The sequence below is a fragment of the Mugil cephalus genome, chromosome 9 (genome assembly GCF_022458985.1).
Source record: "Mugil cephalus isolate CIBA_MC_2020 chromosome 9, CIBA_Mcephalus_1.1, whole genome shotgun sequence".
Taxonomy (NCBI): domain Eukaryota; kingdom Metazoa; phylum Chordata; class Actinopteri; order Mugiliformes; family Mugilidae; genus Mugil; species Mugil cephalus.
In genome coordinates, this window is record NC_061778.1 from 15,869,819 (window position 1) to 15,885,946 (window position 16,128).

The 16,128-nt window shown below is 41.2% G+C and overlaps 1 protein-coding gene across 1 annotated transcript in view; it reads left to right on the forward strand.

The window, feature by feature from the left end:
- Positions 1-16,128, forward strand: part of sez6b (seizure related 6 homolog b) — a 141,333-nt gene that overhangs the window by 84,914 nt on the left and 40,291 nt on the right. Inside the window, exon 4 of the mRNA XM_047595015.1 lies at positions 5,206-5,395. Coding sequence (XP_047450971.1) covers positions 5,206-5,395 — 190 coding nt within the window. The remainder of the gene's footprint in view (positions 1-5,205; positions 5,396-16,128) is intronic.

The window sequence follows — 16,128 nt, forward strand, 5'->3', positions numbered from 1 at the left end:
GTGGTACACAAAAGAGGAACAACAACAAAGAGCTTCAGAGCAAGAGTCGGTATAATACAGAAATACGCTCCGCAACATTCAACAAGATTTTGCATTACAGTGGATTCCCCCCTCAATTCTCTATGTCTTCTTCTCGGAGATGCGTTCATTTTCAGTCACCCACACACCCACACACGCAGACACACACACACACACACACACACATACATGCATATACAGACTTTGATCCATTAGTCAACGTCGTATCCCAGGGTTCCATCTGTCCCTGTTTTGCTCTCATCCTCCATGCTGTCCCCCAAAGTTGTCAGCTTATATTTAATGAGGGAGTGTCAGATGAATTATTCAGCTGTCATTTGTTGCTTTTATAAAGTAAATGGATGTCAGACAGGCTTTTCTCTTCACACCGCCAGCGCTCAGCGCTCCCTGTTCTCTGCCACGTCGCTGCATGAGACGAGAGTTTTCTACGGGGGTTTGTTATTTGGCATGTAAATATGTAAGCTACATGATGGGATATAAGCAGATGTATTTCAGATCAAAACTAAAGGATGAGTTTTAAATATACTCGAGGGTAACTGAGAATATACATAAGCTAAAATATTATGACCAACAGCCCAACATGTTGTCCGTCCAAAACCGGAGACCACATTAGTTTAATTTTATGATAAGTGTTAAAAATGTGTGACTCCCTTCACTTAATAGTCATATTGGTGAAAATAGGTTGACAGATGATCCTTTTAAATTACGTATGTGTTTTTCTGATGTGTCATCTCTATGTTTACATGAGGAAAACAGATCAAACTAGTTAGAAAAATGTTAAGATGGTTAAGACTCTGAAGTTGACTGTGATATCTGGTCTCTCACTTGCTTTCTCTCTGTATATATGTGTCTACACATAAGCTGCGTTTGCAACAGCTCTATCAGAAACTGAACTTTTATTTAGATCTTTAGCATAAATAAATGCACTGCTTACATGATGTGAATTATAAAACAGCATGAACTCAGTGACTTTAATACTGGCAGAGTTTCTTGGTCCAACGCTGGTTTTAATTGATGAATCGTGAATGGTTTGAAATTAAATTCTGTACAGACATTCTTCTTTCCCATAGGTTACACTGTGTTATGATAGATTTAGGGATTGATTTTTTCTGCAACATCACCCAGTTGTATTTTCATTCCGAGTGAAATATCTTGAGTTTATCCCCACATGATGGATGCAGTAGCAATGCTATCAGGAACTGCAATCTAATCACATTCGCTCCAGCCTCATCTGTAACCTCACCTGTTTAACATTAGCATGCTAACACACCACACTGTTAAAGTGCTGCCATGGCTTTATGTTGTATTATATGGTTAGCATATTAACGTCTATGCCAGTTTGTCGCTGGTTTTAATTGATGAGCCAACGAATGTTTGAAATGTCGTTCTAATATTCCCATAGGCTGCACTACTTTGTAATGGTTAGTTTGGTACGTTGATCCTGAGTAAAATATCTTGAGTTTATCCCCACATGATGAACACAGTAACTTAAATTCTGCTTTGGCTTTTCATCTAACGACGCTATCAGGTCAGAATGTCAAATCTGATCACATTCACTCTTGCCTCCCTTGTATTTTGTGCTAGGGGTGTCAAACATACAGTCCGGGGGCCAAAACCAACCCCGCAAAGTGCAAAAATTACGCCGAAGACTTTAACTGTATATTTTCGAAAAATTGGCACCTATTCATAATTTGCCCACTAGGGGTCACACTGTTTTAGTCAGAGTTGCGAATATTGCAGATATAGCACAACACTGAGACCCAGAACTAAACACCAGATGAAAGCAGTGCACTAAAATTGCAAATTATCTTATATTCCTTTAGAAATATCAGGTTGTTCATAAAATGTTTGTTGTTATTTATAGGTTATTATGCTATTATGTTACTGGTCCGGCCCTCTTGAGATGAAACTGGGTTGTATGTGGCCCTTAAACTAAAACGAGTTTGACACTTCTGGGTTAGTATATTAATGTCTACGGGCATTTACCATTTCTACTGCTTATGAAAGGAGTTCATCTAATAAGCAGCAAGAGGTGGAGTTGACAGTTTCAGAAGAGTTTAGGATTGTGTGGAACAGACAGACACGTCGGCCTCAATCAGGTCACTGTTCACGCCACAACTTCAGCTTAACAGCCGAAGCTACGACAACAATCGGCTTCCAAAACCGCCTCTGTAGCTATCAATAGACGTTACCGCGGGAACTCATTGACATGTCTCAATCTCATCAGATAGTTGAAGCTGCGCTTACTGCAGGGAGCGATTCACATCGGAATCAGTATTGCGATCCATTATCTGACAGATTAATATGTTTTTTTTTCTTTCCAGACATGGGTTCAACACTCATGACTATGTTTGTGAGGTACAGTTACATAGAAGCTGGACTGGTGCCAAGGCGAATTGGATTACGTCTCGCAATGTTCCCTCAAGTGCTTTATTATCCCTGCGCTGAAGGCATAATGTGATTACTTGGTGATGCCCTTTGTTCAGCACAGTAGTATCCTGACGCCGTCTCCATGAGTTCATTAACGGCACATTATGACTTGTTATACTCAAACACACTGCAGAGGCCGCTCAGCTTGTACAGTATAAGTAATTTGTGTTGCACTGGGCTGGAAGAGCTTGCACTGTACGTGGGCTGCAAGTAAAGCCTCAGTTTAGCGAGGGCACCGTAATTGAATAATGGACGGTGTGTGCTGTACATTATGTAAGCACTATAAGTGGATTTTAGTCGTAAGAGTCATCAGCTCCTCCCTCATTTGACATTTTTAACTGACGTCCTGCCTTTTGCCTGAGTCACAGTTTGGGAAATGTAATTGTGTAACAAAATAATCTTAACATCCACTTAATAGCTTTTTGTAATTGGATTTTAGGTTCAGTTTGCTGGTCCTGGTGCTATCCCAGTTGTCATCTACTAAGCATGGGACTTTGCTTATCTCTGAGGATACGGAGAGCCACTTCTCCCCCGAGTTCCTCAAACCGCACCAGATGCAGTTACCTCGACTGCTGTGACCTTGCTTCTTTGATATATATATATTTTCACCTATATATATATTTTTTCACAACGTGTGATGCAAGAAGATCTAACATGGCAGGAATGAAAGCAAGGAGCAGTCACGACAACCAAAAGCTGAGTGTTGAGTTTGTCCAGAATCACAACCACTTCCCCTCAAAATAACTCCAGAAATCCAGAGAGGCGTCGTCTGTCCATCTGAGGTTGTACGCAAAACAACAAAGAACGCATGATTGGGGCTGACGGATTTGATTGACAGTGTCAAGTGTGACTTTGCACAAGGTATATTACGTGTTAACCCAGCCAATACGTAACACACCTAATCTGCAATAGTAAATTTCGTCTTTTTTTTCAAGTATAGTTGAAGTATGCATATACATCCCTTAAGACTCCCTCAGCAGCTTTTCTCAGGAGAGCTATGAATTCATCTCCCAGCTAGGTTAGACAGGATGCCGTTGATATGATCTATGGAGGGTCACGTGAAGACAAGACGCCTTCGTTCCCTTTAACGGCTGAATAGAGATACACCCGCTGTGATAAAAAGCTGATAAATGCGACATTTCTCACCACACACGCTGTCAGCGAAGGAGACAAGCTGACAATTATCATGCTTATCCGCGGCAAAATCGCCGAGCTCTACATTGTCCTTTTGGCTTTCCCCATATTTCTTTCTTTTGATCTGTGCCTGAGCGTTATGCTAAGCAGACTCCCAATGCAGTCTCATATAAATACATGCTTGCAATGTTGAGAGTAAAATGTATTTCACTGCACATTATTTGAATCCTCAAGGTCAGGTCAGCAAACGTCTCATCGCTGAAGTGAGCTTTGTCGTCTCTCTGGTTGATGAAGGTGCACGGCGTGACAGTATGAATGATCACCATTTCGAATGGGTAAACTGTAGAAAACGTCACTTTTGAAATTATTCAGAATAATATGGAGGTACTGCTGTTGCAAAGCGTGGATGCAATTCATGACACCGAATACAAATTATGTAAATAGTAGATTTTACATATTGCTTCATATGCATTGTTGTGACGGGCAGAAACATGGCAGGTTTTTGTTCTCAGTTCTTACTTTCTGATATGGTCACTACTGATTTTCTAGGGATTTGTGATTTGTGATGAAGCTATGCTCAAGAAGGCTGGAGTTGTTCTCATGCTGCCGAATTAATTTTGGGGCTGAGGCAATGTTGACAGGGAAGTGAGTTCATACTGGCTAAGGAGTTATTCTTTTTTATTATTATTTGTTGGATGTTAGATTTTAATTATTTATTTAACCAACAGTTACTAGTTAAACAAGTTGGAGTATTGTACTGTATTATTACATTTATTACATGACATCAGTTTTTATTGTCAAATAAGTGAAGACATCAATGGTAAATGTGGTATTTCCACATTTTTCAAACCTGATAACCAATTGTGTCTCAATCTGCCAGTTTTGTTGTCTCAGGAATGGCTCGTTGTCCTGAATCTTTCTCTATGGAGATGCAAATCAAAGGATGTTATGAATAGGATGCTACTTCTCTTTGGTTGGGGTGAGGTTGATTTTGAAACTTTACTAGAAAGAGATCAACATGGCCAGCGCCACTAATGCGTTAACATTTGCTATCTTCAAAATCTGAAGTATTTTTTATTTTTTTCCATGTTATTTATATTACAGGCAATTATTTCCAAGTTCACATGGAAACAACATGCTCTGCCTATTGAGCCAAACTGCACACATGTATCTGAGAATACTAAAATAAATTTGGCATGCTTAAATAACTAAAGCACAAAAGTTCTGTCTCTGTATTGGCGACAGTAACTTCCAGGTACACTTAATACACTTTTTCCCCAGAGCCTTTAGATACATATAACAGTCTTCCTCAGTGGATGCCTAGTTAGTAGTTAATTTTACGGTGATGCAAAATCCTGCACAGCCAGCTGCTTTTTAATTTCGTCAGAATTCAGGAGAAGTGAAAAAGAAGAGAGTGACAGCTCAGTGGAACGAGTTCTATGGCCGACTGAAAACCTGGCAGAGGCTACAGTCTTGTAGGTTTTCTGCTCCAGGTCTCGACTGTACTCTCTCAAAATCTGGATCTTCAGTTGTGTATTTAATATGACGTCCAAATCGCCTAATCCCTTAACTCAAGACAAACTTTTGCTCTTTACTTTTTGCCAGGTGATGAATGTGAATCTGTCTGAGGGAGACAAGGTTGTGTTCGAGGACGTGGGCCACGGCGAGAACACAATGCTGGCAAACGAGTCCATTCTGATGAAGGGGTTGGTGGTACGAAGCCACAGCAATCAGCTCTCTATCCGCTTCCACAGCCAGAGGTCTCAGACTGGTGCAGTCTTGCTGAGATATCAAGGTACGTCTGAATGTTGTCTCTTCTTATAACTCAAGCATGGTCATAAATTTAGGAACATGGAAATACTAATACTGATACTGATTGGATCATCTGGACCTGACAGTCCTTTTGGATTACTTTGACGTGTTGCAACATTGTTGCATACCATAATGGCAATAGCGCCTCTCGACCGTGCCCTTCCACACCACAAGAGCTGTTTCTGTTACAGGAACATCACAGTCTAAGGTGGTAGTACAAAATGACTGATGATTAATGGGCTGCAGACTCAAGGATCTATTGCTGGTGTCCCAGTTCCATCAGAGCTACATAATATTGTACATTGTTTTAATGTTGCAGGTCTTCTTTGCATGTTCAGATCAAACATAAATGAGCTTTTGGGCAACTAAAAAACATAAAATTGCAAAGATAATGGTTATAGTTAGTATTGTGCGTAGGTTTCGTAGAAAGTTTTAAAAATCCCCGTCCTTGGTAAGTATAAATGTAAACGTACAATGAAGCAAGTTAGATCGACTGTAATTTTCCAAATCATTTTTCCAATATAACAGAAAACATGGGAGCGGTAAAGAAGCTGGGGATGCACAGGTGTGAAAATCCATACGGACTGATCTTGCTGATTCAATTTGTTCACCAGGCGAGATGAAAGAAGCATAACCAGAATATATAAAATAACCTAATCTAGTCTAATACTTGAGTGTATTCTTTGGACTGGCTCTGGAAATAGATTGTTTGTTATCAGCTGGATACTTGATGTGTTTTTTTTGTTTTTGTTTTTGTTTTTTTTTTTCTGTATGCAATGACTCGTGCTATCAAGACGATTAACCTCTTTAATTATCAAGTACTCTGAAGTGTGAGACGTAAATGTGACTTGGCGTTTTAACAGCCCCGAGGAGGCCAGGTCAGGTCTGATCAGATTTCATCCTCTAAAAACTGTCAGATTGCACTTCTTGATATCTCTTCATTTATCCTTGTTTCCATTTAATGCCTTTCAAGGCACAGCTGGTATGTGCAAGCGTTTCCCCTGATAAAAAGGTGGCATCATCATTACCTGCAGCTTAAAAGCAATCTGTGCCATGTTTGCTCAGCAGGAGAGGAACTAAATAAAGCTTTCAGCTGTGTGTGTGTGTGTATGTACTTGTATAGCTATCTTTCCGAGAGCCAGTTTAAGTTTTATACCATCAGATTGAGGACATTTGTGTAAAGTGAGGACATTTTGGCCGGTCCTCACTTTTTTGGGCTAAATTTTTGGCTGTTTTGGAGGTTAAAACTCAGTTTTAGGGTAAAGATTGCAATTTGGTTATGATGAGGGTTAGGGTTAGGCATTTAGTTGAGATGGTTAGGGTTAGGGTTAGGGTTAGGGTTAGGGGCTAGGGAATGCACTATGCCAATGAGTGATGATAATAATGTATATTTATAAATGGCATTATAGGCCAAGTTTAGTATAACACATACAGGTGCTGGCCAGTAAATTAGAATATCATCAAAAAGTTGAATTATTTCAGTAATTCCATTCAAAAGGTGAAACTTGTATACTGTATACTTTCCTTCCACACATAGTGATATATTTCAAGTGTTTATTCATTTTCATTTTTATTATTACAACTGACAGCTAATGAAAACACCAAATTCAGTATCTCAGAAAATTAGAATATTCTGAAAAGGCCAATGAAAAAAATGTTTTTTTTAGAAATGTTGGCCAACTGAAAAGAATGAACATGAAAAGCATGCGCATGTATAGCACTCAATACTTAGTCGGGGCTCCTTTTGCCTCAATCACTGCATTAATGCGGCGTGGCATGGACTCGATCAGTCTGTGGCACTGCTCAGGTGTTATGAGAGCCCAGGTTGCTCTGATAGTCGTCTTCAGCTCCTCTGCATTGTTGGGTCTAGCGCATTGCATCTTCCGCTTCACAATACCCCATAGATTTTCTATGGGGTTAAGGTCAGGCGAGTTTGCTGGCCAATCAAGGACAGGGATACCATGGTCCTTGAACCAGGTACTGGTGGTTTTGGCACTGTGTGCAGGTGCCAAGTCCTGTTGAAAAGTGAAATCTGCATCTCCATAAAGTTGGTCAGCAGCAGGAAGCATGAAGTGCTCTAAAACTTCCTGGTAGACAGCTGCATTGACCTTGGACCTCAGGAAACAGAGTGGGCCAACACCGGCAGATGACATGGCACCCCACACCATCACTGACGGTGGAAACTTTACACTGGACCTCATGCAACGTGGATTCTGTGCTTCTCCGCTCTTCCTCCAGACTCTGGGTCCTTGATTTCCAAAGGAAATGCAAAATTTGCTTTCATCAGAAAACATAACTTTGGACCACTCAGCAGCAGTCCAGTCCTTGGCCCAGGCGAGACGCTTCTTACGCTGTTTCTTGTTCAAGAGTGGCTTGACACACGGAATGCGACAGCTGAATCCCATGTCTTTCATGCGTCTCTTCGTGGTGGTTCTTGAAGCGCTGACTCCAGCTGCAGTCCACTCTTTGTGGATCTCCCCCACATTTTTGAATGGGTTTGTCGTCACAATTCTCTGCAGGGTGCGGTTATCCCTAGAGCTTGTACACTTTTTTCTACCACATTTTTTCCGTCCCTTCGCCTGTCTGTTAATGTGCTTGGACACAGAGCTCTGCGAACAGCCAGCTTCTTTAGCAATCAACTTTTGTGTCTTGCCCTCCTTGTACAAGGTGTCAATGGTCGTCTTTTGGACAACTGTTAAGTCAGAAGTCTTCCCCATGATTGTGGAGCCTTCAGAACAAGACTGAGGAACCTTTTAAAGGCCTTTGCAGGCGTTTTGAGTTAATCAGCTGATTAGTGTGGCACCAGGTGTCTTCTATATTGAGCCTTTTCAGAATATTCTAATTTTCTGAGATACTGAATTTGGTGTTTTCATTAGCTGTCAGTTGTAATAAAAAAAATGAAAATGAATAAACACTTGAAATATATCACTATGTGTGGAAGGAAAGTATACAGTATACAAGTTTCACCTTTTGAATGGAATTACTGAAATAATTCAACTTTTTGATGATATTCTAATTTACTGGCCAGCACCTGTATAGTAGGTAGGGGTCCCTACTTATTCTCTCATCATTTCGGGAGTCCTGAAAACATTGAAGACCTCTGTCCTAAAGGTTCATAAGACAGAATGCCTTGCAATAGACAACCATCTAGCTTGTGGATGCTACTAAGACATGAACCGCACATCCAGACCAAACCAGGCACCTCCACCCCATAGCAATGGCACTCCTTGATGACAGCAGTCATCCCCAGCAGGATGCAAACTGCCACACACACAACAACATTCAAGCCCTCAACCCACAGGACCTTAAGACCCCCACTAACAACATCCATGCCAGACACCACAGGACACCCTCAGAAGGCCCATGGTTTAGAGACACAAAGGAGACCTACATAGTATTAATAAGGTGGACATAATGTTGATCTCTGATCGAGGTATAGGCGCTGCTTAAAGAACACTTCTTACCAAACTAAAACGGTCTGTTCCTTGATGGATGCATGTCATGTTCCATATGCAATCTACCCCACCGTAATCTCGTGCCACCATCCGGCCAAAATGTTCTTTTGACTAATGAGGAGGAGAAGACATTGGGGATTGCAGTCCCTGAATAGCAAGAAGCAGTTTAAAGCCAGAGTCCTGGACGTTTCATACAAATGAATGTGAGTTATATTCAAGCCCTTTCTTGTTATAATTAATCTGTGCTCCCACTTCACTGATTAATTACACCAGCACGAGCTATTTTCACAGTTTAAGTGTATGTGGCAACATTTCTGTTTGGGCACACAGGGAGCAAAGCTTCTTATGGCAATTTTCAGTGAGAGTTTAGCAGGACTGAAGTGGGGAGTAACCATAGGTTCGAAGACATTGTAGGCTACACATACTAGCAGTATGGCACATTGTGTAGTGGCAAGGATTTGTATTTGTAGAACCATGTAGCCTTTGTAAATACTCTGACATTCTGGAAAAAGTGAAAAAGAAATTTCTGATAGTAAGAATATGAACATTCAGAGGTAGGAGTACAATCTATCTTAAAATCTTAAAAACCCATAATAACCAACATCATGTGTTTGTCCTCCTTTCCAGTCTCCCTTGGGCTGAAAACTCTGTGCGCAGCAGAAACACAAAATTTGGGGCTTCCTTCCCATTTTCCACTCTCTCACTGGCCGTCTGTCTGAAAAAGCCTGTTGATCAATATATTCAGTGTTTTTGGACTGCAACAGCTGGAGCCGAGAAGAAGCATGTGTGTTTACTGAGATACGATTCAACACACTGGGTTGCTTGTGCCACTTATTGTTCCTAGGCAGAGAAAGAAAAGTGCATGCTGGCAGTAGCAGGGGAGGAGAATGGCTAACAATATATTTTTCAAGTTTCTAATCACACCCCAAGACAATATTCCTAGTTTATAGATGGGCTGGCTATATGAGAAAGATAAGGTAAAATTAAAAATAGCACATATAAATCTAAAATAGCGTTTCCACACATATATGTGTTGTTTGAGTAAATCTTAAATGAAATCGTTACATTACAAGGCATTTTTATTTTGACATCCTTGTATGGCTTTTCTATTACCACATTTGCACGCATGCAGTTGGCAAGCAACAAGATGCACTTGTGGAACACTTTTCTACCTCAGTGGTACTCAAAGCACTTTACTCGGTGAAGGGGGGATTTCTGTGCTCTCTAAATGACCCTTTGTTCAGGAAAATTATCATAGTAACATCGTCGCTGACTAGAATCTGAATTCTTACAGCTTCCCCCAGGTTTCAAATTTGATGAATAAACATCGACTCTCCGGTCCCTAGTGTTTTGTGGGGGGAAAAACTCATGATGATTTGTGTTTAAGGAGGAAGTTTGGATAGTGTTTGTTTTTACAGCTGATTCCATTATAGATTTTTTGTAGCTAATGGCTAATGGGCATTTAAAGAAGCACTAATCAGGATCAGTACGCTTTGTATGTAGAACAGGAAGATTTTCATCTGTACAATCTAACAGAATCTAAAGGCTACACAAAGCTAAAGGGAAGAGCAGTTTGTGATACAGTCATACCCCGTGTTGCTACAAGTGTCACTGCTTGTCCCTGAAGATAGTTATTTCATTCATTATTGTTCCTTTAAAAACTGGGCTGTGATTTTGTGAGAATAAACCAATCAGGCATAACATTATGACCACCTCCCTAATATTGTGTAGGTCTCCTTTGTGCCTCCAAAACAGTTATGAATCATCAGAGAACGGACGTGGGTCTTCTGAGGGTGTCCTGTGGTGTCTGGAAACAGGATGTCGTTAGCGGGGGACTTTAGGTCCCACAGGTTGAGGGGAGGGACCTCTGTGAGTCAATGCACACTGCATCCTAAAATTAGCAAAACTCCATCCACCTCTCCCTTAATATGGCTATACGCTGATTTAGCACAACCTACCAGTGACTGCGTCAAATTAAAATCACTGGGGTCAATATTTTAATTTCAAACCCCCGAAAGCAGATGTCAGCTCATTCTGCAACTTGAATAATTACAAACCATTGACATGGTGACAAATTAATTTAAAGTGGCCTTGTATCTCATATTCTTTTTGGTTATTATGAAGATGTAATTGTAACAGGGTTTTTTTTCTCATTAAATAATTAGGAGAGGAAGCCAAATTGATTTTTCTTTTCTTTTTTTTTCTTCTCCTGCATTAAATTACAACCATATCAGAAATGAGCGTGAATAACAGCACCCACAAATAGGTTGGGAATTCACTTGAGTCTGTCAAGCATATAAAAGCGTGGGGTGATCTCACTGGGAACAAATTACACCGCTGCAGAGGGAAGAAAACACTACTGTTTCCGTGTTTACAAAAATGCACAGAATCAGCCCTGCTTGCAGGCAGTAAATCCATGCCTCTTACATAACCTTGTCTTGACCTGTTATGTGTGAGTGACTGATTGTCACTGACATCCTTTATAAAGGTTGATATACGCATGTACTGTTCTTCCACAAACTCAAACTTCTGAATCTTCTTTTCATTTCAAGTCAAATATGTCCTTAAAGAAAAATAAGAGCTTGTCACACAGTATTGATCAAAAAGAAAAAAAAAACTGAAGATAATAATAGAGGAACCAATTCAGGGGCAAAAACTGGTGGTTAGTTTTTTTTTTTCTTTTTATGGAACATGTGTACCTCACATGTGCTCACAAATCTGAAGCATAACAGAAGGAAAGGTTTGCACATTTTAAGAGCTAAGTCTGAAAAATGTTTTTCCTTCGTCATTTGAAAATGAGTCATCCCATTTGCACTGTGCGCACCTGCCATGGAGGCCATCTGTAGCAAACCACAAAGGCAAAGACAGTCTAGTTGTTCTTTGTGCAAGTTCTTGTGTCTACTTTCTCGCTCTCCCTCTCTTTTTTATTTTTTTTTTTGAGCATTTGTTATTTTTAACCGGTGCTACCAGCCAAGGGAAGCATGACCAAACTGGACCTACAGATGATATAAGGTTCATTTCGGAGACAATGGAAACTGTGAAAAAGAACTGACAGCTTTCATCGCGCAAATGTAACAGTGCCATCAAGTTTCATTTTGAAATTAAATTTGATGGCAATTGGTAAGGAACAATAATAAAACCCATGGCAGCATTTGCAAAGCTGTTGATGAAAGGTGTGCGATGCCCAGGGAAACACGCAAGTAGCACTGACACACGACATTTTTCACTGATGTAGTCTCACACTGGTCAGGCATAACATTATGACCACCTATCTTATATTGTGTAGGTCTCCCTTGTGCCTCCAGAACAGATGTGACTCATCAGAGAATGGACATGGGTCTTCTGAGGGTGTCCTGTGGTGTCTTAAAAACAGGATGTTGTTAGTGGGGGTGCTGTGGGTTGAGGGGAAGGACATCTGTGGATCATCCCACAGATAGAGTTTGGGATGCTGTGAATTTGGAGGCCAGGTCAACACCTTGTGCTGTTTTTCATGTTTTTTGAGTCGTTCCTAAACCGTTTTTGTGTGCGTGTCCGTGTCAGGCTGCATCCTGCTGGGGATGGCTGCTGCCATCAATGAGTGTCACTGCCATGAGGTTGGGGTGCCTGGTCTGGTCTAGGTGGGTGGTACGTGTCTAAGTAACATCCACACAAATGCCAGGTCCAAAAGTTTCCCAGCAGGACACTGTCACCAGATGGTCAGTGATATTTAACTGTGCAGCATTTAGCAGCGCTTTGTTAACTGTAAAACCTTCATCCAGACTCCACATTTCAAAGCCAGGCCCCATCAGACGTGGGGGAGGTTATGACATTGTGTGAAATTGAATCTCATCACTGAAGGATATTTCCCACCCACAGTGTCCTGTCCTGTACAAACCTGTCACGCCCAATTATTCTGAATGAGCTCTGAGGAGCGGGGCATAAATGAATCCCCTTCTGTCAGTTTCTTTATTGATGTCTTGGCACAGAGTAAGATGTATCTATTTTTCATCAGTCCATGTGAAATGCACGGCGGCTAATAGACCATTTGTCTCTGTTAGCGAGAGGAAATTTCACGGCACTATAAATATAGAACATCTGCAGGGCTGTCAGGATGCAAGACAGTAAACTAAAGGTGTATGACCTTATTTAAAAGAGTGGGGCTGGAAACTGGGGCAATGTCTGCTGTTGCAACTTTCACTCTGTATCATGAGAACTTTTAAATGCTTTAAGCGCATAAATAATATAACAGCACACTGGCATATAGACGGAGTTTCACGGGCTATTTCCTCATTTGTTAAATTATTTCTGTAAAAACACAATTTCAGACTGTGTTGATGTAAGTGTATGAGTTATGTATGACTTGAAAAAGGGGATTGTTAAGAGGCTAATTCAAGGGTGACTTAACACTGTGTTTCATTGAAATTGTGGGACTTTCGTCAACATCTCAACATATTTAACAAGCCTGATCCACAGAGGCCCCTCCCCTCAACCCATAGGACCCAAAGGCCCCTATTAACAACATTGTGCTTCCACCACAGGACACCCTCAGAAGACCCATGTCCATTCTCTAATGAGTCACAACTGTTTTAGAGACACAAGGGAAACTGAAACAATATTAGGAAGGTGGTCATAATGTTTCAGCGTATGGATAATGTGAATCTTTGGAGTCAACATCCAAGTTAAAAATTGACAATTTGGATAGGCAGGACTCTCAGTAATTATTAAAGTCAAAGTCCAGGCTGTTATTATTATTGTAGAGCCATAACATCCACTCATATTTCTCTCCACAGTTGATACAACTGCAGCTTATGAATATGTGAACAATTACCAGCTGAATCTAGAGTGTTGCTTGGTTTGACAAAGCTTGACCTTCTGTGTAGCTCTCTGGCTACAACTTCACGCCTTATGCATCTTTGTTCTCTCTCATTTTTCTCACAGTGTCACTTAAACTGAAAAAACAATTCACACACTTAAGCCAAGGGTGGGGTGGTTCTGAAAAAAAAAAAAAATATAATGTCAAAGATAACACATTACCATTCTGATAGCTAGTCTTTTGTCTTTTTGTTCCGAACACAGAGCTCCGGCAAAGTGACTTATTTCATCAGCTTTTAATTTGCTGCAATATTCCTGCTGTGTTGAAACGTCTCTCATTGTGTGAGTTTAATTAACGAAATGCTAATAACGAGAAGGACCAACGCTGTCTTATCTCCCTCTACCTCCTCCACAGAAACAATTTCCTCTTGATCAGCAACTGTGAATTCATTCCAGTGCTCGCTTACATTTCGTTTGCGTGGTCCCGTCCCCCATCTACGTGCTGCATATGACCCGGTCGAGCGCTTTAAAGTGTCACTGCTTCACTTTTGCCAAAAGTAAAGATGCTACTAACAGAAAATACAGTAAGCAGTTTGTCATTAAAAAAAAAAAAAAAAAAAAAAAAGTAATCTTTGTCCAAGACAGAAAATGACTGTCCTCTAATGGACACACTACATTTTCTGCCCATTAGAGGACTAGTGGACAGTGTGTGATGGGAGCGACTGTGGTAAAAGCATTAGCATGAGCAGCTACTGGTTCACCTGATGAGTTTCGTGTCTGCTGTTATAAAGCCCATATATCCTTTTGCCCTGTGAGAGCAGCTCGTTCTAAGCGAACACGAGTCATCGCTGCTACTGGGTGATTTGCCTCTAAGTGGGAGGCTCCACACTACTCTAGGCTAATTGAAGGGGAATCGGCAGGATGATCTTGCCATACCAACATGTTCACATTTTACAGTCAACGGGCTCCCTCTGAGCTTAGACGCTGCTGCAATAAAGCGAAAATAAAATAGATTGCAGGAGCGAAGGGTGGGGGTGGTCGTTGTACAGTATGTCGGAAGCCCCCTCATTGGCTCATTGACTCTCAGGGAGTGTGGGAATGAGTGCTGCATTTCCACTGCAACATATATTAGACTAGAGTCTGTCAGCAGTCTGGCTCTATGTTCTTTTCCATTCAGCTCACCCTGCATCATCTGTGGTCCTCTGTTTTATGTATGATCATCTTCTCTTTTCTGCGGGCTATTTATCAGAGCTGATGGCTTTGGGGGGGTTGGAGAGAAGAGGGGTTCAGCCCCAGTGGATTTTCCTCTGAAGAGTCTCTGTACGTCTTCTCCATCTTTCTCTTTGCACTGTGTCAGCACTCAGGCTTCTCTCACTGTATCGCCATAAAATTAGGAGAGTGCTGAAGACGTCTGAATTGTGTGAGTGAGGAATGTTTTATGTTTTTTTTCTAATCTATTGACAGGTCTTCCTTGAATACTTATTGCAGCCCTTGCAATATGTTCAGTATGATATAAAAAGCAGAGCATAGTTTCCACTGTATTTCTAGATGAATTCACTAAACAATCTGAATTAAATTGTGAGGAACACCATGCAAGTCTCTACCGCAAAGAGCTGCTAATTCACTGAGATGAATCTTACACGCGGCAGATTTGATGTTTTCTTTTCATGCAAAAAAAAAAAAACTTTGGCACTGGATTGAACAGACACGATGCTTTCTGCAATTTCCCATTCATGCGCCACTTAATTAGTCATATATCTTGTTGTATCAGTTTTTTAAAACAATTTTGCAAAATGTAGAATTTATTTTTAAGTCGTAAGGCGGCGGTGATACATTACATACTGGACAGCAGGGGTTGTACCTGTTTACTGCTGTGCCGTGACGCTGCCATCCCCAGCAGGAGGCAGCCTGATATACAAACACACAAAAAAAACTCAAAAAAAAACACAGCACAAGGTTGACCTGACCTCCAAATCCATTAGATCCCAAACTGGTCAAGTGTCTGTGTATCTGGAACAAGCCTGGCCCACAGACACCATAGGACAGGGAGACCTACACAATATTAGGAAGGTGGTCATAATGTTATGCCTGGTCGGGATATAGCTGCTTAAAGAACGCTTCCTGAAACATCAGACCCAGGGCTCAAGAGTGGAACGTGACAAAGGCCAAGTCCAATTTTGACCGAGTGCTTAAAGCTAAGTTACTATGTTTGGAGAATATCTGGCATTTGACTCAACGACTGAGTGTCTTTTTCAGACAATCATAGCGTACACATGCACAACAAACGAAGCACGATGGTCTCTGTCTGGTGTCCTTTGCTCGCGGGCTCTGCAGTGCCGAGATACCAGCAGCGCCCCAGCGACGCCCGGAAACAGAGCAGTGAGATGCGTTAATCTCTACAGTGTGTCAGCTCCTCGCGGCAGCGCGAGGCCAACGGTCAGCGGGAATAAACGCTGCGAGGAAAGCAAAT